The sequence below is a fragment of the Barbus barbus genome, assembly GCF_936440315.1.
Source record: "Barbus barbus genome assembly, chromosome: 44".
Taxonomy (NCBI): Eukaryota; Metazoa; Chordata; class Actinopteri; order Cypriniformes; family Cyprinidae; genus Barbus; species Barbus barbus.
Window position 1 is genome coordinate 2,699,171 of NC_136722.1, and position 23,573 is coordinate 2,722,743.

General features: G+C 38.6%; 1 protein-coding gene across 1 annotated transcript; it reads left to right on the forward strand.

Annotated features, from left to right (window-relative positions):
* Positions 1 to 358: 358 nt before the first annotated feature.
* Positions 359 to 9,150, forward strand: LOC306862966 (inhibin beta A chain-like). The gene is made up of 2 exons (XM_079406086.1): positions 359 to 1,225; positions 8,111 to 9,150. Exons 1-2 carry the CDS (start codon positions 823 to 825, stop codon positions 8,881 to 8,883), a joined length of 1,176 nt encoding a protein of 391 aa, XP_079262212.1. The 5' UTR covers positions 359 to 822; the 3' UTR covers positions 8,884 to 9,150.
* The last annotated feature ends 14,423 nt before the right edge of the window (positions 9,151 to 23,573 follow it).

The window sequence follows — 23,573 nt, forward strand, 5'->3', positions numbered from 1 at the left end:
TCTCAAGTTCTACGATAATATTTAAGTTTGACAATTTGCCAGACTTTAATTTTGTCTACTGAAATTTAATAATGTTTTAGAGAGTTCGTAATACAGAAGTGTCTTGCATTTAAAAACAGCAAGACTGTGAAAACTTACAAATGAATGGCTTAGTCACTTAATAGCTAATCACACTTGTCATGTCTGTCAAGCAAATTCCAGTACGTGCTCCGTAAACCCTGCAGAGGGAAAGTTGCTCTGCCCTACAAATAGAACAATTAGAAAAATAAATAAAAAGGAAACGTAAAGAGAGGGAGGGAGCAAGGAAGAGGGGAGGGAGCGAGGGAAGTATAATTACTCTGTAAGAGAGAGGAGAAGAAGTAGAAACAGAGAGACAGGGGAGCTAGAGCCAGTGAGAGAGTCCAGCCCACTTCTACAAAACCATTCAACTCCTGCACAGTGAGCAGTCCCAGACCTCTTACGAGCACACTGCTTCCCTGGGGCACATCCAGAAGCCGACTGCCCATCCCATACAAACTTCCCGAGGACCTGGAGAGGGAGAAAGCCTCTGACAGAACTATTCCGACCAGCATCTCTTCTCACAACTTACCAGCAAGGATTAAATTTTTTCTCACTTTTTTTTCCCCCTTACTTTTTTTTGCTCCTCTCAAATTTTGGTCAGATTGAGTTCATTCACAGCCAGACAGACTTTACTGCAAGCTCTCGGTGACCGGACTGTTCTTGCCTTACTTTGAAAGGAACTTTTAAAGTAAGTTGTTCATTTTGCATCCCGGTGCACACACCCTCCAGCTCTCTTCAGCAACTGACACTTTTCATTTAAGGATGTCCCCTCTCCCTGTTCTGAGCGGGATCTTCCTGCTGCTCATCCAGACCTGCTCCCTCAATGCCATGGTCACCAAAGGGAGCCTGGCAACGTCCGAACAGGCAGCAACGGACTGTCCCTCCTGTGCCCTGGCGCGGCTTCGAAAAGGCGAGGGTGAGGACGAAGGAGCCCAGCAAGATGTGGTCGAGGCGGTGAAGAGACACATACTTAACATGCTGCACCTGCAAGAGCGCCCCAACATCACGCACCCGGTGCCTCGGGCGGCGCTCCTCAATGCCATTCGCAAGGTACACGTGGGACGGGTGGCCAAGGACGGCAGTGTCCTGATTGAGGACGAGGCCAGCAGCCGTCTGGACACAGAACAGGCGGAACAGACAGAGATCATCACGTTTGCTGAAGCCGGTGAGTCCAATTTTCTAACAAAGGGTGATCTTAGTCCTTAAATACTTTAAAGTAAATCGTTCAGTCTTCCCTCGAGGTATGAAACCGGAGAGGTGGGTTTATAAAGCTGTTCAACTTAAGTCTGAAGAGTTCAGGGAAACCTGTTGCCACCGCACAAAGACAGAGCAGTTAGAAATAAGCTGCGGCAATTCGCTCCCCCTCTCTCGAGGTTCCTGCAAACCTCCTGCTGGTTTAGAGAATCAGTAATTATCTGCGAGGGCCCCCCAGACTTCTAGCTGTAAGCTCTGCACAGGAGCACTTCCTTGGGGACTGACAGTCTCCTATGTAGCTTCCCTATGTGACTGAAGAGGGCTGAGAGAGAGAGATAAAAAAAATCATAACGCATAGGAATAAAAAAGGACTTCTCGGTATTATAGGAGGGAAATGAAGGCTTCAGTTACTGCCTTTGTGTCGGGTTTCAAAGGCAGTTGAAAGAGCATTGTCGGCAGCAGTGAGAGCTGTTCAAAGGTGCTGTCAAGCCCGTGATGTGAGGAGAGATTGGGTTCTTCTCTGAGTCATGCAGCTCAAACGGGTCATGAGTGACACAGAGCCACGGCGTGCTGCAGGAGCTCTCAACAGATGTGTCAGACCTAAAAAGCAGCAAACGGAGCAATTGGATTGCTTGTCTGAAAGATGAATGTTTCATGATTTTACGGAGCTGAGACTGTAACACTGCGGCCTTGTGGAGAGAATGAATATTTAGAATGACATTATAGGTATAAAAAAGAATTATGCATTTTTAAAATGGAATAATAAGTATACAAGAGACGTGGCGTAAAGTAGAGTAAGAAATAAATAATTTAAGACAAGATGTCACATGAAATAATCCACTCGCTGGAACTAATAAAATATACAACAATATGCAGGGTTACCCAAACATTTTTTATTTTTTTTCCCCCACCACTTTTTTCTTCTCTGAGTCATTCATGACTACTGCAAAAGTGTTTTCAAAATCATTTTATACAGACTGCATTCACAAAGAGCAATTAGAGTGAAAATTTGCATTCACTACAGAAATTTCCATGACGTTTTAAGATCTTCCACATCTGGAAATTTAAAATGCACTGATTTTTCCAGGTTTTTCATGACCGTGAGAACCCTGTTTATGAGAACCATTCCTTGATAATCTTTTGGTGCCAGACTACAGCTTGTCACATTACAAAACTAATTCAAATCATGCTTAAGTGATGACAAAAACCTAGTTATGAGAGACAGAAGGAAATCTGTTAATAATCAAGTCTATATCAAACTTTTATCATGTGGATTGTTAGTTAAAGTATGCATCCCATTAACCTCAGACACATCTATTGGTTCTCAATCGGTATTTGATAACGACTGAATGAATAAATCAGGATTACAAGCTCTCATTCAACTGCTCACATTGCAAAATGTCAAATTATGACCAGTACTGGCACAAACCAAGTACATGGTACACCATAGCTCAATTTCTGTGGACGACAATAAGACTTTTCAATGATATGTCTTTGACATTTCAAACACACCAGAAGGACTAAAGATACCCACATAAATAAATATAATACTTACCTCATACTTCTCATCATAAAAGTGAATTAGACTAAATACAAGGCTGTAAATAGCAGAAAATAAGTCTTTTGATGGTCTTAAAATAAGCAGTGGGTGGAGTATTTGCATTAGGCCTGTTGTAATTATAGTTTGAGACTGCAATATTCTGTCAGGAGATAATTCATTACTAAAGTTTCTTAAACACGATTCCTAATCAAATCTGACCAAACCAAAATACAAACTATACCAAGGCCCTTTACACAGGCTGTGATTGTTTGCATTTGTTGGCTACTTATTCTGAAATTGTTTTTATACACTGTTTTGTCCATGCATTAAATAATACATTATGATTCATCTCAAAATGTGCTACTGAAGTTCCTACTGGATTTGTTACTGCATGCTTGCACTTCAGAGTTAGTATGTTAATAATTTAATTATTTCAGTATAACAACGTAAAGTTTGAAAGTTTACTGAGGCTCCTAGTTGGGTCCATTCCAACGCTGGTGTTGAAGCATCATTTAGTCTGCAATGTGGCACAAGGTGATATTTTTTTTGGCTTTGGCATCACAAGCAGAGACATAACTGTAATTAGATTGATTTTCTAAATACTGTAATGCATAGTTGTGCATGGCGCTTATTTCATACTGGTTTGATTTTTAAGACACATGTTGCTGCACTGCATCACTGTAATGCTGCGTTAAGTGTGTTGTTTAGACAACTGTAATTATGTGTATGATGTAAGTCTCAGACTTCTACATACACTATCTGTCTGGATTCTTGTCCAAGAATCTGTTCTCATAATTGCCAAGCATACAGGTAGACATACACATCTCTTATAAAGCTATGAAATATAAGTAGATGAAGTAACAGCATTTATTTTTTTTTATCAATAATTTGAAAGGTTTATTAAAATTAAAGCTATTTAATGGTAAGATCTCAGTTTTCTTTGCATGTCTGTTGTCCTCTTAAATTATGTGCTGATTAGGTTCAGAAATCACATTGATGATGATATCAGTTGGCAGATAAGGACCGCAGAGGCATATTGCATTTATTGTAGGACATACTTGTTTAATTCATTAACTTGCAGCATTCTGGCTGAATGAACGCTACATGGTAAAACTGATTACTCTCAGTTTAAATGTGTAGCCTGAAGGCATGAGCAATCAGTGCTTGTGTATGTTAGCATGACTGCAAATAATGAATAACTTTAGTCTGCAGACTTTCAGGCAGTAGCAAAGGGTAAGAAATAACATAATTTGAACTACTAAAACACTAACAAGTGCTTTTTAAAGCAACCATATCTAAAGCATTTGCTCTTTCCTTGACATGTCACTAATACTGCTAAACCTTGAGAGTGCACCAGAGGCCATTCATAAAATGTGGCCAAAGCTTCTGCAAAAGTTTATTTTCCTTCAAAAGTTGCAAAATGGATAGCCTTTGCTTCCAAACCAAAGATAATGATTTAACAAATGCAGAGACTTATAAATAGTAGCTATGCACCATGTTCACTATTCTTTGCCATTGAATTCCACTGAAGCCATGTGCAGAATCTTCAAACAGAAGGTGCGTTGATGATATAACTGTGGATGCTGTGAATGTGTGTGGGCGTTCAGTGTTTGGCCTTTCTGATGTCATTCAGGCGTGCAGGTTGCATATGCAAAGCTTGACATGTTCTGAAACAATGACTCAATATTTACTTTGTTTCCTCATTTTGATCTCCTCCTACATGCAAAGCAATTAATAACAGGGAAAGCCCTATAATCACTCCCTCCAGTAATATTTACAGCAAATGAAAGAAGATGTCCCAATTGTTTATGTGCAAGCAGTTATTTTTGCTAGATCAAACACTGATTTCTTTGCAGAAAAGAGAATCTGACTTGCTTCAAGATCTTGCAAAATAATATGAAGAATTACTATTTAAAGGCAATATAAATCAAATAGTATCTTATTTTGGGGCTACACTGCCAGCTTGCCAAAACTTACATATAACACAGCCGCAAAATATCGCCTTTAAACACAATTCAGATTCGATGACCACATTAGAAAGTCTCCTTGTTAGCCGAGGATCCCTTAGCATTAGTGTGGTCAAATAGGTTTCTCAGGTTGCAGATACTTCGCTGCTCGTGTCATTTTGTAATATGCTACTTAAAGCTTTCTTGGCTTCAAGGTACAATACTGTAGTGAAGAAAGGATGCTGCAGCATCATGCCAACTACGCTCATTTATTACATTGACAGCTGATGCATCATCCAAACCTGTTCGTGAGAGTGGGTTATTACTTGCAGATGTGGGCTTGGTAAAAGAGTAGCGAGCATCTCAAACCTACATCCAACCTTGAATACTGAAAAATCAATCAGATAAATAAGTAAAATATGAATTGCAACTATCCATATAGATAGTCCCTCGCGTTTTGTTAAACCGCAGTCTTGAAAGTGCCTGTCCTTCAGTTATGCAGCATGGCTTTGAGCCATGTTCTGTGGATTCTTACCAAAGGTTAGCAGGAGGGAGGCAGCAGTAACTCTCCTCGTTACCCTCCTGGTTCCCTGGGAGCTGTGCTGGCCTGCAGGGGCTGTCTGAAGCTGGTGATTCTTTGCCGCTGGATGGGGTGCCTGACTTAGATGGAGGCAGTAAATCAGGCCCGCTGTTGGTGCCTGAAATGCCTGTGGGTGATGAGGACCAGATAAAGAGGGAACAAGGGCGTTTGGGGAAGAACATTACAAGCATGCTTGGCCTTTACGGCGCAAGGTGTGGTATCGTGAAGTGGCTCGCCGGTGTTAGTGACACTCGCCGGAGAATGTATACAAGACTCTACAGTGTTATGGTTGGGAAATAAGGTTTAATTGCACTTTTTGTTTGTTTGCTTCTCATGCTGGGATGTAGAAAAGGCCATGAATGCCATTGCAGCAACATGCTGTGCACTGAAAGGAATTCTGGTCTTTTCAGCGACATTATAATGTCAGAGGTTGTTTTATGATCGCAGTATAGATCTCTGTTGTATATTTTCTCTTGGAGTACCTCGGCAGCATTTTTATTGGGTTTAGTATCTGATTTGGATCTGTTTTATAATGCATTAGAGTAGCAAGCGATCGTTTTCCAGATGATAACTGATTATTGTTTGAAATATATGAATATCACGTGATATTATGGCTTATAGTATGCTCTAGCGCAAGAGTTTAGTCTGTAAAATCTATCCTCGCTGCTGACGGGACTGTGTTTGAAATATGTTGCATAACAGGCGAGGAACTCAAATCATTTACTCCCACACACCATTAAAAGAGTCATATTTCCACCTTCAGACTTTTATTTCTAATTTAATATCTTGTTGGGTCAAAGAGGAAAATCGGTCAAGAATCTTTAATTCCTGAAGGGATCCAGAAAGTGTTCTCATATTAGCACTTAGCGTCCTTCCCTTCTGGTGTTTAATGTGAGTACTAGCCATTGCTGAGTTGTCAGCAAGACCTAGGGAATAGACATCAATGAATGAATGCCTCATTCCACCTGATCCATTAAGCACCTGTTAGCACTATGCTCTTTGAACTAGCATATGTGTTCTGCGCATAAAAAAACCTGTTGCCTTTAATCAGCATTGTCAACAAATTAGTCAAAGATAAATAGAACATTCTATAAGAGTTAACTAGGAAGAGTACAAACAAACTCCATCCAAAGAGGCGTGTTTCAACAACCTTTCAGGTTGCGGACTTCTTTACTGCAAAAGCATTCTTTGAGCTTCAAGCACTGGGGGCATTGCAAGCCATACAATATGACAGAAGGCCAACAAGGAGATGAAAGAGGCTGATTCCCCCTAAGGTAAACCAGATAGAAAAGGGGATTATAGAACACATTAACTAAAGCCATGTTTAAAGAGGAGTGGACATCCCCACAAACACACTTAAGTTCCCAGGTGATTCTATACTACAGCCACCCACCCCTTTTGAAGACATGGAAAGGGGGAGGGGAGGAATGTGTAAATGTTATTCTACATCTTTGTGTGCAGGACAGCTGTGCAAACTCTGCCCTTGCGGTTAAATTGGTGTTTATTGTTGAGGGATTACTGCATGGCTCTTTTTTAATTTTATTTATCCTTCTCTTCAAATTAAAAAAATTCTCTTTGCTCTCTGGCAAATATATTCAGAAGAATGCGGAGTTGCAAAGCTCCAGTGGTGATCTTTCTTCTTTGGACCTGGGCCTCTGCTCTGGAGGGGCAGTTGAAGGGTTTACCCTGCAAAGCAAATGCTAACGATACTTGATTCTTTCACTGGGTGCAGATTAAAAGGGAAACAATGCGTTAGCCACTACTGGAAAAAAAAAGCCCATTATTTCTAGACCGCATTTGTGCAGCTCGCTTGTGTTTGGACAGATGGGTTTGGGCCAGGGATCCTTAAATACGCTTTCGCACACATACACACTTTTAGCTTGATGCCATTGTTATTACGCCGTAACCCTGTAAATATCTTGTGGTACGTGATTAGTACGTGTGCAATATTTTTCCAGAGTATATTGCTTAATACTTGTTGCAAGAGGCTTCTTACTATTAGCTGTAACATACAGGACTTGTATGCCAAGCCTTCAACAAGTTGGCCAGTTTAACAATGAATGAACAAGAACTTAGCTACAGAATAAGCAAGCAACAGTCAATGAGAACAACCAAAAAAACTGTCCCAACAAGGGTTTAGTGGCTTAAAACCGGTTGAGTCAGTAAATGGAGAGGATTTGTTTAGAAGTACCCAAATGATCCGTGAACTGAGATTTTCCAGAGGCCTTGCCTCTGTCTATAACACGCTGGGAATCAAAGCCAAAGGGAACAGTCTTTTACAATCCAGTTCAATCACTGCTTCCAGCTGCACGCTGTATGCTGTCATGGCCATTATGTGTTAGTAGGCTAGCAGACTCTTAATTGCTCAGTTAACTATCAGGAGAGGTGATGAAGTTGGTTTTAAACCCTCAATTATTTAAATTCCAAGGTGGTGCAGGAATAACCAAGAGGGAGGAATTGTTTGCTTGCGAGCGTGCGTGTAGGAACAGCTGATTCACTGATCTGACGTGCAGGAAAAGGATGCACGACTGCATGCATCTATGCCATTTATTAATAGTCGCACAAAACAGAAGAACATTGTTTTGTGGAAACCTTGAAAAACTGGTCACTGCTGGCACAAACCTAAAGTGTTCCACCGATGCCACCACTCCCAGCGTCAGCTCTGATGTGGCGGGTATACCGTCTCCAAAGTCAACCAGAGCCTCAGGCTAAAGTGAAACACAAGTACGATAACAAAAGATCAGCTCATTTGACTAATCTCTGATGTTTCCTTCTCTTCCTGTCTCTCAGGTCAAGCTCCAGGGTTTGTCAACTTTCTCATCTCCAAGGAAGGCGGTGAGATGTCTCTAGTGGAGCAAGCCAACGTCTGGCTCTTTCTTCGACTGCCGAAGGGCAACCGCACCCGAGCTAACATCACCATCCGGCTGCTCCTGCAGCAAAGTACAGGGGAGAAGTTTCTGGCGGAGAAATCCGTAGACACGCGGCGCAGCGGGTGGCATACGTTTCCCGTTTCGGCCAGTGTGCAGTCGTTATTGCAGCACGGGGGAAGCACGCTGAGTCTGCGTGTCTCTTGCCCGCTGTGTGCCGATGCTCGAGCTACGCCGGTGCTCGTGACTCCGGGAGGCGGTGAGCGTGAGCAATCTCACCGGCCGTTCCTCATGGCCGTGGTGCGACAGATGGACGATCTGTCCCAAAGGAGACGTCGCAAAAGAGGCCTGGAGTGTGACGGCAAGGTACGCGTCTGCTGCAAACGCCAGTTTTACGTAAACTTCAAAGACATCGGCTGGAACGACTGGATCATCGCTCCCTCGGGGTATCACGCCAACTACTGCGAGGGCGACTGTCCCAGCCATGTGGCAAGCATCACCGGCAACTCGCTGTCCTTCCACTCCACAGTTATCAACCACTACCGCATGCGAGGGTACAGCCCCTTCACCAACATCAAGTCCTGTTGCGTGCCGACTCGTCTGCGGGCCATGTCCATGCTCTACTACAACGAGGAGCAGAAAATCGTCAAAAAGGACATCCAGAACATGATTGTAGAAGAATGCGGCTGCTCATAATTCCGCTGTGGGAAGAGGAAGGGTAGGAAGGGAGAGACTAGGTTGGGTGGTAGGGGCAAAAACTGCAGCCCCAAAACGAATGAAAAAGAAGAGATGTAGAGAGAGGAGAGGAGAGCTCCTCTATCTTTATCTCTCTGCCTCAAGACAAACTCTCACATAGACAGGCCTCTCTTTCTCTCGGCCACTTGTGCGTGGTCATCTTAGAATCCAGTGGGTATCACATTACAATGGGTATCTGTAACTCAGAGTAATCTCTGTGGCACTTTCAAAAGAGAAAAGAAATATAATATATTTTTGTTACAAAGCAAAGGGAGCAAGGTCAGAGAGTATTTATGCGGCCTACTTTGCAGCGCAGACATGCACTGCGGGAAGAGAGATGACGTAGATGAGGTGCCTGAAAAAGAAAATCTCAAAACTATGCAACTTGTCAAGTATTATGATATATTTTTCATCGAGGTGTTGTTTTGTTTCTTAACTATTTACTTTTACAACCTAAAAAAGAAAAAAGTTAACGCTTGTTGACTTTTTATACCTTGTACGTATGTTTTACGTATATGTCCGATGTGTGAGTCCATGTACAAAAGTGTGTGTATGTACAGTGTGCCTACGGGAGTATTCGTGTACGTTTGTGTGCATGTCTGTTCGTGTGTTGTTGAGAGATACTTGAAAGAAGTTTGATGGGCTGCTGGAACCAAACATTTCTCTATATTATTATTATTATTATTATAATTATTCTGTTAATAATGTTATTTGGTTTTGATTTCTGTACATTTTTTGTTATCTTAAAAATGAGACGTTAAAACGTTTACAGTTTTGCACTATATCAACATTTCGATCAGCATAGCCACATATACAAATATGTTTATAGAGAAAAACTAGAAGCACTTCAGAACAGATGTACCTACATAGCACGAGTCCAACAAATGAGATTGTTAAAAATAAACTGGGAGGTTTGAGGGGAAGGCAGAGATGACTAGCACTATATCAGAGGACCATGTATACACATGCATTTTACAAAATAGTGTTTTGGTTTTTTACTCAACACCAAAGAATTTAGGTTAGCGTTGCTTACCATATTAGGCTGTCTCCGAACAGTTGTTCAGAAGATACCAATTTGTCTCTCAGAAGATTGCTTTGTTCTCCCTACAAAGATGTCCAGGTTAGCAAACCGAAAGACCTTTAAAACCGTTTCTCAATGTCCCACAGCGGCTCACTCCTGTGTGTGCTTTTGCACTGCTGCACAGTCCATGCGTGACTGGCCATCGAAATGGTTAAAACAGCACTTAAACCAATCTTTTAAAGTTTGCTTTTAATTATAAATTGTTACAAAAGTGAATGTGCAGCATTATTATTTAATTACTTGTGTAATTGGGAAATGAATAACTATTTAGATATTTGCGATTTTTCTCACCAAATATTAAAAGGATTCACAGGGATCCAATAAAAAAATAAAATAAAAAAGCTTTTGTTTTGTTCATATTTCCGCTTCCCAACATGAAATATTTTACCACTGTGCAATGTTGAAAAAAAAAAAAAAAACATTAAGCAATTTTGGAAAAGAAAAGAAAAATAACTTTTGTGTTACATTTCAAACTAAGAGAAGTTTACTATTTTCAGTATGTTCCTGATGGGAATGCGTACAAAATGTCATAAAAGAAAAACACTATTAAAATGGAAAAGAAAAATACAAATTCAGAAAAAAATATATATAAAAAGAAAGACATGTTGTATATGTTTTTGTTTGTTTTTGTTTGTTTGTTCGTGGTTATTAAAAAAATAATTGACACTGAAATAAGTGGACTAAGAATAAAAAATATATTTTTTATTCTGTATATATGGAAATCAAGATACCAATATGTTGCATTGCTTTGTTGTACAAATCAAAAATGTGCTTGTGGCTATTTTTTTTTAATCTAATTTATTCTACAGTATTTTGTCCTTTGCTTCACCATTAAAGTTAAAATGTTGTACACTAAAACATGAGAAAAGTGTTGGTTGTGATTTCTTGCACAGAACACATACATAAACTCATTTAATTTCAAGACACGAAAATATGGAGAAATTATAAGATACAAGAAATGTGTAAGTAAAACAGTACGAACAAAGCACAAGCCCTACAATATACAGGCATTGACAATCAGGGAACAGTTTACAGGACAGCACAGAAGGAAAAATACAGCCCATACCTTGTCCGTTTCAAAAATAATCCCAACAGCAACCTCAGAACCATCCAAAAGCCACCTAAGAAGAAGACTAGGGGAAAAAAGGAGGACTGTTTGCATGCTAAATTATGATTATCGGGACAGAGAACCAGATGGCGTCTATATAAAGCATGTTGCATGCAGAGGTTTGAGTTAAATCATGGTGGTTTTGGAGGAGGTGGACCAGCCATCATGAACCATTACTGGTGTATGACACATAACCACAGCATCCCCCCAAGACGCATGCACACACACGTGCAAGAAAACATCAACTGCCTCGCAAACTCCAGACCCTTCAGAAGCATTTCACACACCTCCTCAAATGAAAAAGGTACTAGTTTAGATGACATGAAGCAATGTGTCGGAGTTCCTGGTTAAAGCAGAGCTAATAACACAGAGGAGCAAACGGCTGGCAGTGATAATAATTCAGTAGCAAGCGATTAAAGAGCTGTAGCGACGGCATGCAGGAGCTCAGCGTCTGCGGCCAGCAAAACAGAGGATTCTAGTTCATTTAAAATACACTTTTTAAAAATAGTGCAAGTGATGCATGCTAAAGTAAGCATTGGGGTGTCATGCAATTTTTTTGAGGGGGCATTAGTAGCAGTCCTGAAAAACCTGGTGCCTCCAGGAAAGGCATGACAGAAGAAAAAATAATTAGATACTTTAGTACTTTTAAAGTTCGAGGTACAGATTCTGAAAAGCATGAAAGGGAACCTGGGTTCAATTCCCAACCTTTTTTTTTTTCTTTCTTTCATTTAAATAAGAAAGAGTGTAACAACTGAACTTGACAGTTATCACTATATGCAGCTTTGACATTTTGTTCCACGGAAAAAATAAAAGTCACAGTAGTTTGAAATGACGTGAGGGCATAGATGATGACAGACTTTCAAGTTTAAAGGACATGATGGTAACACTTTCCATGAAGCCCATATTTATTATACATTCTTGAGGCATTATAATAATAATAAAAACTTGTTTAATCTCATAAATAATCATAACTACAATTATAAAATATTATAATATTGCAATAATTGCAAAAAAATTAAATAGTTCAAAACAAATATATTACACATTCATTTGATATGGTATCTGATATTATGGATGGTTGAGAAAAAAATCTTTCTCTTATTATTATTTTTTATATATGGTCTTTGTCTGCTTTAAGTATCCTTTTGGATGTTTCCGTCATTTTACAGTAAAAACACTACGGAAATGTAGTAAGTTATTGTAAAGTGATTAAACAATGGCAATATGTGAGACTTATATTTCCCACGGTTATGATGTTTTATATGGAAGGTGCAACATGATTCGACTGAACAAGTTTAGACATGTGGATATGATTTCTTTCACAATGTTAGACAAACATTTTTTGTTGTTGTTGTTGTTGTTTTGACCTTTATGTTGTTTTGTGGTCATTTTGACCGAGAGAGGATTTTCTTCTCCCCTGAAAATGTTAGCTAATGTTACTGCTCTTCTTCTTTCTTTCTTTCTTGGGCTAAAATTTAGTCACTTTCCTCACACATGTACTACTTCACTTTTTTTTTTGATAATTTTTGCTCTTTTCTGGGACCCCCCCCACTCACACACCTTTTTATCACCTTATGCTATATAATTACCAAAAATTGGACTCAATCTTTTTATCAACTTGTTTTCTTTCAATTAGGAAATGTTTTGTGTTTTCTTTGAAAACTGACTGATCATTGATCTGAGCTTATATTGGTCCAAAATGACCATCCTTTGTAAATGATGGACGAGATCGACAATAAGAGAAACATTTAGTATTCAGGAGCATGTTTATCATGTTCATATGCACATTTGTTCATGTGTGCTTGCAAACACAAAGGCCTCGGACTTGTGCATGCATGGATACCCACATACTCATGTGGCAACACACACACACACACACACACACATGTTGGGTTTTGTGGTTTATGGGGACTCTCCATAGGCGTAATGGTTTTTATACTGAACAAACTGTGTGTGCTATTGCCCTACACCAACCCTACACCTAAACTTAGCCCTCACAGGAGACTTTGTGCATTTTTAGATTAAAAAAAAAACACCATTTAGTATGTTTTTTAAGCCTTTTGAATTACGGGGACATAGGCAGTGTCCTCATAAACCACCTTCATATTGTAATACCTCTGTCATACCCATGTCATTATACAAAAAAATGCACGCACACACACACACACACACACACACACACACACACACACACACACACACACACACATACACATACATACATACATTAATTTACACTATAGCACTATTAGTCTTTATTTTACACAGAGATTAACTTTATCCTCAGAACAATGAGGCCTACGATCGACTAGTTTCAAAACCACACACAAACCCTGTTCTAATTGAAAGAAAGCAATTTGACAAAACGTTTTAACCCAATATTTGGTGATAATATAGCATAAAAAAGTACAAAAAAGGTATTTTTTGTTCCATTTTGTATAAAGTAAAAGCATTTAAAAAAACTTGGTCAAACATTAGATCACACTAGTGTGATAAACAATGGAAAGTGTTTTCATTTGATTTATTATTGACAAAATTATCCACACATATTGTTTTTCACTCAAAAACCGATTACATTAGCTCAGATCAGTGAGGCCTATCAACTGGATGCAACAAGAAATACAAAACCTGTCCTTAAAGAGAAAGAAAAAGATACATTCACAGATTTGGTGATAATATAGCATAATAAAAAAAAATTACAAGCAATTTTCAAAAGGCCAGTCATTTTTGACCAAGATCACAAAAGGTGTTGTATAGTTTTCAACATTGCACAGGTGAAATTGAAATTAAAATTTTAGTTTCAGTTTACAATTTACAGTAAATGCAATTTCAAATGCATTTTTAAGTTATTTTATATGTATTTATTCATTCTAGTGGCAAAAAATATGTATGGAAGCTTGTTTCTGTCAAAGGAAAAAAATGCATTTTCTCTGAATTGCAATGCTAACTTGCAATTCTAAGAAGAAAAGTCAGAATTGTGAAATAAAAAGTTGCAATTACTTTTTTTTTTTTTTCCTTACGAAAAAAAAAATGCCACAACACACTTAATTAAGACACATGATTAAATATTTATATTCCTGTTCACTTTTGTTTATTGCCAATTTACAGTTTCTCACAGAAGTGAATACACCCCTCACATTTTTGTAAATATTTTATTATATCTTTTCACGTGACAACACTGAAGAAATTACACTTTGCTACAATGTAAAGTAGTGAGTGTACAGCTAAACCGCTGGCCACAAAAGTGAGTACACCCCTAAGTGAAAATTTCTAAATTGGGCCCAAAGTGTCAATATTATGTCTGGCCACCATTGTTTTCCAGCACTGCCTTAACCCTCTTGATCATGGAGTTCACCAGAGCTTCACAGGTTGCCACTGGAGTCCTCTTCCACTCCTCCATGACGACATCACGGAGCTGGTGGATGTTAGAGACCTCCTCCACCTTCCATTTGAGGATGCCCCACAGATGCTCAGTAGGGGTTAGGTCTGGAGACATGCTTGGCCAGTCCATCACCTTTACCCTCAGCTTTTTTAGCAAGGCAGTGGTCGTCTTGGAGGTGTGTTTGGGGTCGTTAGCATGTTGGAATACTGCCCTGCAGCCCAGTCTCTGCTTCAGTATGTCACAGTACATGTTGGCATTCATGGTTCCCTCAATGAACTGTAGCTCCCCCAGTGCCAGCAGCACTCATGCAGCCCCAGACCATGACACTCCCATCACCATACTTGACTGTAGGCAAGACACATTTGTCTTTGTACTCCTCACCTGGTTGCCGCCACACACGCTTGACACCATCTGAACCAAATAAGTTTATCTTGGTCTCATCAGACCACAGGACATGGATTACTGGAACCATGTCCTTAGTCTGCTTGTCTTCAGCAAACTGTTTGCAGGCTTTCTTGTGCATCATCTTTAGAAGAGGCTTCCTTCTGGGACAACAGCCATGCAGACCAATTTGATGCAGTGTGCGGCGTATGGTCTGAGCACTAACAGGCTGACCCCCCACCCCTTCAACCTCTGCAGCAATGCTGGCAGCACTCATACGTCTATTTCCCAAACACAACCTCTGGATATGAAGCTGAGCACGTGCACTCAACTTCTTTGGTCGACCCTGGCAAGGCCTGAGTGGAACCTGTCCTGTTAAACTTCTGTATGGTCTTGGGCCACCGTGCTGCAGCTCAGTTTCAGGGTCTTGGTAATCTTCTTATAGCCTACGCCATCTTATGTAGAGCAACAATTCTTTTTTTCAGATCCTCAGAGAGTTCTTTGCCATGAAATGCCATGTTGAACTTCCAGTGACCAGTATGAGGCTGCGTTTACACTGCAAGTCTTAATGCACAGATCCGATCTTCTGACCATATCCAATTTTTTGGCCCGTCTTTTTACATTTATTTTAGACACGACTGGTATCCGATATCTGTGTTTACATTAATTCCCGCACAAAAGCATTGTTTACTTTGATCGCTTTACTATGCACATGGTAGACCCTCGGGTTTTAAATGGCCGAGCTATTAAAATTATTTAAATAATTCACGTCGAATGACCATTATTATTTGCCAGCAACGGCTGTCCTGGATGTTTTCAGGCACAAAATCTGACTGAACATATAAAGACCGGAAAATTACGGTAATTTTAATTTGTTAGACTATTTTATCTACAGCTGAGGTAGAATTCTTCAGAGAAATAAAGATTATATTTATAGAAATGAATTCGAACGAATTAACGAGAGAGAGAGAGAGAGAGTGAGTGAGAGAATGAACAAACGCATGCACCCACGTGCGAGGGAGAGAGTGATTGTGAAGCATTGCGAACAAGCTTGTCGGTTTAATTACAAAAACTGCTAAGTTCTCACCTCATTGCTGAGAAATATAATGTAGCTTTTAGCTGTTGTATTTTTAAAATTCACAGAGCAGGGGTTGAAAACCAGCTCCTGAATGTGCAATTTCTTACCTAGTTTCCATCTCAATAAAATGTGAGCGCATACAGCACGCCGGCATGAAAATGCCATTAAAAATCTTTTAGCAAACGTGTCATCCTCGCATTGGGAGTTCTGTGGAGAATCGGATATGCGTGTTTAGACGTAGGTCGGATGTCCAGATATCGGATATGTATCTGATTTAAAACCACATTTGGAAACGGCTCAGATCGGATACGAAAAAATCTGATCTCGTGCGGTTTTTGTGTTTACACGCATGCATCAAATTCCGATCTGTGTCAGATATGGGCAAAAGATCTGGGCCCGTATTCATAAAGATTCTAAGAATCCTCTCAGAAAACTCTTAATTTATCTTAAAAACTTTTACGTAGGAGTCTTAGCTTAAGAGCGATTCGGGACCGATCTGAGAGCAACTCTGAGTAAGGAAAAGACAAAAACTGTCATCTTAGTGAGGAGGCGGGGTTGACCCCGTTGCTATGTATGACACAATCTTTTGAAGACTGTGATTGGTTGGTTGTCAAGAAGGAAATAAAAGAGTGAGAGTAGGGTATATTATAAGCCTTCACTTTGAAATTACAGGCGTAATTTTTCCTCTCGCTCTTTCTCACACACACATACACATTATGTATGTATATATATATTCTTTATTTTTTATTTACCATGTGTCGGGGGGGGGTGGGGGGCTGCAATCTGTGATCTCGTGCAGTTGCTGACGCTCGCTAAAGCGTGCAATCGCATTATGTGCGCTGTTTTATCGGTACTTTCGCTTTCAAAATCGATCGCGTTCAGCAAGGAGGGGAGAGGATGGAAAGTGGGGGGGCACAGTAACTCGTTTGGGCGCCTTGGCGCCGGCCCTGCATATTTACTGTGTTTTATAGGAAATGAACAGAGACATATAAGCCTAATAAGTGCTGTAACAGACCCAAATCATCACTGCTGCATAGTTGCATTTTCCAGTTGCCAAATATTTTAATGTAGTGATTTCTGGCGCTATGGCAATTCTGCGCGGTGTCTGAGATGTTAGCGTGTCTTTAATAAGATCAGTCACAAACATGATCCCTGCACGATCTAATGTGTAGTGTCTTATTAACTCACTGTCATGCATTGTGTGCAACACATTTCTTCTCCCTCTTCATTTTCGTCCATTTTCTCCGCTGTTAAAGAAACTCTTAAGCCCCTTAAAAGTCCTCGTCCATACTCCTAACAAGTTTAACCTTAAGACCTCTTTTAAGGGTTAAGATGCTTTCTGAATTACTTTTTTCTTTACTAGGATTTTTTCTTTAATTTTAAGAGTAAACGCCCACATTTCTAAGAATTTTCTTAGAATTTTGTCAATAGGAGCTACTTTTTGCATTAAAATTCTTCATGAATACGGGCCCTGATTTTTTCTGCCAGTATAAAGGCAGCCTGAGAGAGTGAGAGCGATAACACCAAATTTAACACACCCGCTCCCCATTCACACCTGAGACCTTGTAACACTAACGAGTCACATGACACCGGGGAGAGAAAATGGCTAATTGGGCCCAATTTGGACATTTTTAGGGGTGTACTCACTTTTGTGGCCAGCGGTTTAGACATTAATGGCTGTGTGTTGAGATATTATTCAAGCTGTACACTCACGATTTTACATTGTAGCAAAGTGTCATTTCTTCACTTCTGTGAGATACTATATATATATATATATATATATATATATATATATATATATATATATATATATATATATATATATATATATATATATATATATCAGTGGCGTTCCATCCATATAAGCTGTGAATGCGCCGCATACCCAGGCCGTCTGAGAAAACGAGTTCACGGGCTAATTAATATAAACATGATTATAAGTTGATACCTTATCATTTGAGATGTGACTTAAAGCTTAATAAAGTGTTGGGAATATGTATGTAAAATTATTTATTTGAAAACAACTGTAATTTTCTATAAATCTACATCAGTTACGGAAGCTTCCGGGTAAGAGGATTCTCCGCAGCTTTGGCGCCTCCTCAGGATTGTTGCGCGTTGCAGTGATTTGCTGGTATGCGCGAGGTAAGCTGTCTGCGAAGCGCTCGCCCAAGCAGAAAAATGCACTGTAACGTTACTCCCAGATCTCGACTGCCGAAAATTACATTGTGTTTGATGCAAAACTAATTTGATAAAATCATATAAAAAAAAACAACAAAAAAAAACATCATAACTGTATATTTTCATGCTTTCTCAAGCAAAGATAATTTTGAAAGTCCACTAAAAACATATCTGGTCATAGACAATGTTGACGACATTATTGTCAACATGCCTAAATAGTAAATAATAATAATAAAAAAGTTTATAAAAATGTATATACAATTTGAAATAATAACAAACATCAGGAAAAAATAGGAAACAATACCTTTGTTTTCCGTATACTTTTGTCGCTTAATCTTAGCACTCAGCATACCCGTTAAAAAAGTAATCTCTCGCCATTATATTTATATATATATATATACACTTAATGGTGCTATTATCAGAGCCATTAAGTGTGCTGCAATTCATTAAACTTTATCAAATTAGCAAATTTATAGAATAAAGAAATGCAGGAATTGTGAGAACTTGTACTTGTCAGTATGCAACTAACTGGCATTTCTAAAGAGAATATGATCCACACAAACATGCTTGGTGGGTTGTGTTGTACACAAATATTCAGGGATGAATTAACGAACGGGCCTACCGGGCACGTGCCCAGGACACTGGACCAGAGGGGGGCCCAGCCGAAATACCGCTACTCCCGGACCGCGATTTCCCCCTCAGATTTTTGAGGCAAGTGGATTTTGAATGCAGCTTCCAAAAGACAAAAAATAGCCAATAATATTTTTTATGTTTAATAAACGATCACACCGGTGTGATTAGATCATTCAGTGCGGCACATCATCAGCTGCTAAATTGTTCGCTCAACTTCGCTGGCTGGAACGGAGCCGGAGACAAACGCGTTTTCTATAGCATTATGCATTATAACCAATCACACATGATTCTGTTGAGTTTATGAGTACAATGACCAATAAGAGGCGTCCAGATGTGTCATCGCTGAAACAGCTGTTTTGTTCAGTGCTCGCGCTCCCTGAATGAATTCTGCTCTCTGCCGATTTCTCTCATCAGAAACAAGTGCAGAAGTGCGTACGATGTAAGCAAGATATTAATTTCACAATGTAAGCAACTTCAGTGATTAATGGGAGTTTTTGAGATTGCTTTAATGATAATGTTCTTTGATAATGTAAACGGAGTGTCTATTTACACTTAGTGCAAATAGCCCACCTTTTAGCAGAGACTATTTACACTAACTCCGCCCACCAACGTGTGATAGGGACTGTCAAGATTATATAAAAAAAAACGGCTTTAAATCATAAGTTCCAGTGGTGCAGATGGAAAAGTGCATGCTTTTTGACGCGATTGACGAGGTTTCGAACCAGCCTTTTGCCAAACTTTTTTTCTCCCTTTTCAAATCTCAAATCACATCGTAAAAGCATTTATTGTCAATAAAAATTAAAAAAATAACCAAAAAGTTGAAAATTAAGTATCGGGTAGGGTTAGGGTAGGTGTCGGGAGGGCTTTATTGTACCAATAAGGTGGCATCCATTTAATAATTTGAATTAAAATTATTAAAAATTTACACTCAATACGTTATTATTGCATACTGTTTTATAATGTAATACAATACTGAAGTGCAGACAATTGCCACTATTTTGCGAGTAGTATAAAGTAGTATAAATAGCAGAAAATCTTGCTATTTTAACATAGTGTAAATGTAATCTATAGCTATTTGCACTTAGTGTAAATAGCATATCGCTAAAAATACTGCTATTTTCACTTAGTGTAGATAAAATCCATTACTATTTGAATTTAAGAAAAAATTAGCGCAATTTCAACCGAGGGGGGCCTTTAATCAGTCCGTGCCCAGGGCACTGGTGAGTCATAATCTGTCCCTGCAAATACTGGTGCATTTTTGATTAGCTGAAGACAAAACAAAGCATCTAATAGACTTTTAAATAAGCATTTTACTTTGTGTTATCTCAGAGAGATAAGTGTAGTGTACGCAGGGCTTGAAAGGGAGGGAGAAACTAGTTGCACAAGGTGTTGTCAAACCTAAAACTAGATTAGGTTATCATCTGAGCTCTGCAAACAGAAACACTTATTCCTACACACATGGGACAATGGTGCTAATTTACTTTAATGGGAGAATGAGCCACTGACAAACATTTGTAAACATTGCCACCCTTTTAAAGGACAACACGTTGAAATACTTCAATGCCCACTTAGAGTATGCATGGACAGGATAATTGTTTTAAATCTAAATTTTAAAGCTAAATTTTAGTGTCAGTTTACAGTGTGAACTAAGAACTAAGAAAGTACTGGGTAATTTGGTTTAGAGGTAGGTTCAGGGTTAGTACCTAGTTATTACCCAGTTACTACAAGTACTATAATAAGTACATACATGTAAATTAGGAACAGGACAGTAAAATAAAATGCTACCTTTACATACATGGCAACACACACACACACACACACACACACACATATACTGTGGGACCTAACCTTGTTAAAGTATTCATATCTGCAACACTCCCTATATATTCTGGTGGCAAACATATGTATTGGAGCTTTTTTTTATACATGGGATAAAAAAAATAAAGACGAGCTTGTGACTTTATCTCACAATTCTGACCTTTTTTCGCATAATTTTGGGAAAAAAGTCAGAATTGCAAGTTAACTCAGCAATAAAAGTCAGCATTCTGATGTTATAACTCACAATTCAGGATTGTTTCACACAATTTAGATTTTATATTGAAAAATTCTTTCTCACAGTTCTGACTTTTTTGTGAGAAATGCAAGAAAAAGTTTGAATTGTGAGATTAAAAGTCAGTCTTTTTTAATTCCGTGGCAGAAACAAGCTTCCATAATCACTGTATGTTTTCCAATTTTAATTACCGTTTTAAAAATGACTTTTTTTTTTTTATATCTATTTACAATTTAAAATAAATCAGTTCTTTTTCAAACCCCGGTGAAATGAGAACACAGTGTAACGCTATTGATCATCACTGTCCAGAAAACTCACGGAGAAGTCAAAGGTTAAAAGAAGATATGAAGGACGTTTTGATATGGAGCAAAATATATTAAGGCAGGACTGGCCATGACCTTGATCAAACATGACTGAGAACATACTGTTCTTTTATTTCAGAGAGGAAAAACAATCCAAGGTCAAAATGCTTAAGTGAAGTTAAGAGTCTGGCTCAAATACCAGTGTTTTTTATCCATGTAAGTGAAAGCATATCACTGATATGAGAGCTTGAAACATCATTTATGCTAATTTAAGATGACTCTTGAGCTCACTGGAAAAACAACACACATGATTTCATTTTGAAGAAAATTCAGCGGGAGCCAAAAGTCTGAGAACACACTGAATTCAGGATTTTAGAATATATATTTTTTTCATTTATAATTGGTAAATAAATAAATAAATTTAAGAAATAAAACAACAACAAATAAGTAAAACAGCTTAATTAAATAATTTTCACTAATTTTGTTTGACACAGGGTACAAAACTAAGCCAGATATTGATGTGTAATTCACATAAGCTAAAACAAACCTTTCCAGTCCACTGATTTAGTGAAAATCAGAAGAAAAGCATTCATTATCAAAACAACAGGATCACTACTAGCGATCCCCTCGTTTGATATCCAAGATGTTTTTCTCAGCCAGAAAATAAAAAGCTGACAACACATTTGTCAAAACACTTTATAGATCTTCAATCCAAAGTATCTCTGATATCAGTCTGAACTGGACCTCAGTCAAATTCAACAGCATCACTGAGCTTTTCATGTCTTCCTATGTTACTCCTGCAGAAGAACAGACAGATGTGAAGAACACGTTCCACGGATTCCAGTTCAGCTCATTCCTGACAGCATCGCTGTGATGATCCAGTCTGTCTGCACTGATCGACTAGTGTTCAAAAACACACTGGGACTAATAGCCATCACAAACAATGCATGGCATACTTGCCTATTCAGTTGATATACACGGTTTTAACATTGATTATTTTATTAAATATTTATATTATATATTATTGTATCTGTCTATTTGTACAAGAGGGTTAGTAAGAGTGTTTTTGAAAGAAGTCTTATTACAATTTAAAATAATGGTTACCAGTTAGAATATATTTGAAAATGTAATTTATTTCTGTGATCAAAGCTGAATTGTCAGCATCATTACTCCAGTCTTCAGTGTCGCGTGATCCTTCAGAAATCATTCTAATATGCTGGTTTGCTGCTCAAGAAACATTTCTGATCGTTATCAGTGTTTGAAATAGTTGAACATTCTTTCTGATTTTTTACAGAGTAGAGAGAATAAAAGAACAGCATTTATTTGTAACATTAGGCCTATAAATGTTTACTGTCGCTTTTGATCAATTTAATGCATCCTTGCCAAATAACAGTATTTCTGTTTATTTATTTTTTACTTTCTTTCAAAAAATTGAAGTGAACAGGTTTACATGAATATGTGTATTTATATATAAAGTGTATTGCAAGTATTCATATGCCTTCATGTTTCCCCATATTGTTATCTTATGTTAAATTGCTTTCTATTACTTTTTCCCCCGATCAATTGATGCACCATGATGACAAAACAAAAAGTAGATTTGTGACAACTTTGCAAATATATTAAGAACATCAAAAAAAAAAAAAAAAAATGTACAGTGCATAAGCACTGACATGTGAAATTTAGCTCAGGTGCATTCAATTTTGCTGAATCATCTTTGAGATGTTTCGACACTTCAATCTGAGTCAAACTGTGGCAAATTAAATTCATTGGACATGATTTGGAAAGCCACAACTGTCTATATAAATCTAACAGCTGAAAAAGAGTATCAGAGCAAAAACCAAGTCCTGAGGTCAAAAAAACTGCCAGTAGAGCTCCGAAACAGAATTGTGTCAAGACACAGATCTGGGAAGATTTCAGAAAAAAAAAATAAAAGTAAATCTGCTGCATTGAAGGTTCATTTAGCCTCCATAATCCTTAATGGAAGACTGAGCAATTGATGGAGAAGGGTCATGGTTACAGTGGTTACCAAGAAACTTATGGTCACAATGGCTGAGCTCCACAATCATATACGGAGATGGGAGAAGCGTATAGAACACTTTTTTAAACTTATAAAACTTACAGGACAAACACTGCAACACCCCACTGATTTGGGGTTTATGGAAGAGTTTCTAGTCTCAATCTTCTCCTCAGTGAAGACACATTAAAACCCACTTGGAACCTAAAGGACTCATGTGAGAAACAAGATTACCAGGTCTGAAGAACCTCAGTTCCAAGCATCATGTATGGAGGAAAGCAGGCACTGCTCATCACTTGCCCAGCACCATCCCAACAGTAAAGTGTGGTGGTAGCAGCCTCATGCTGTGGCAGGGACTGAGGGACTTATCACAGTACAAGAAAAGCTCAACACAACAAAACATAGAGATAGTCTTAATGAAAACCCAATAAAGATCATTCAGAA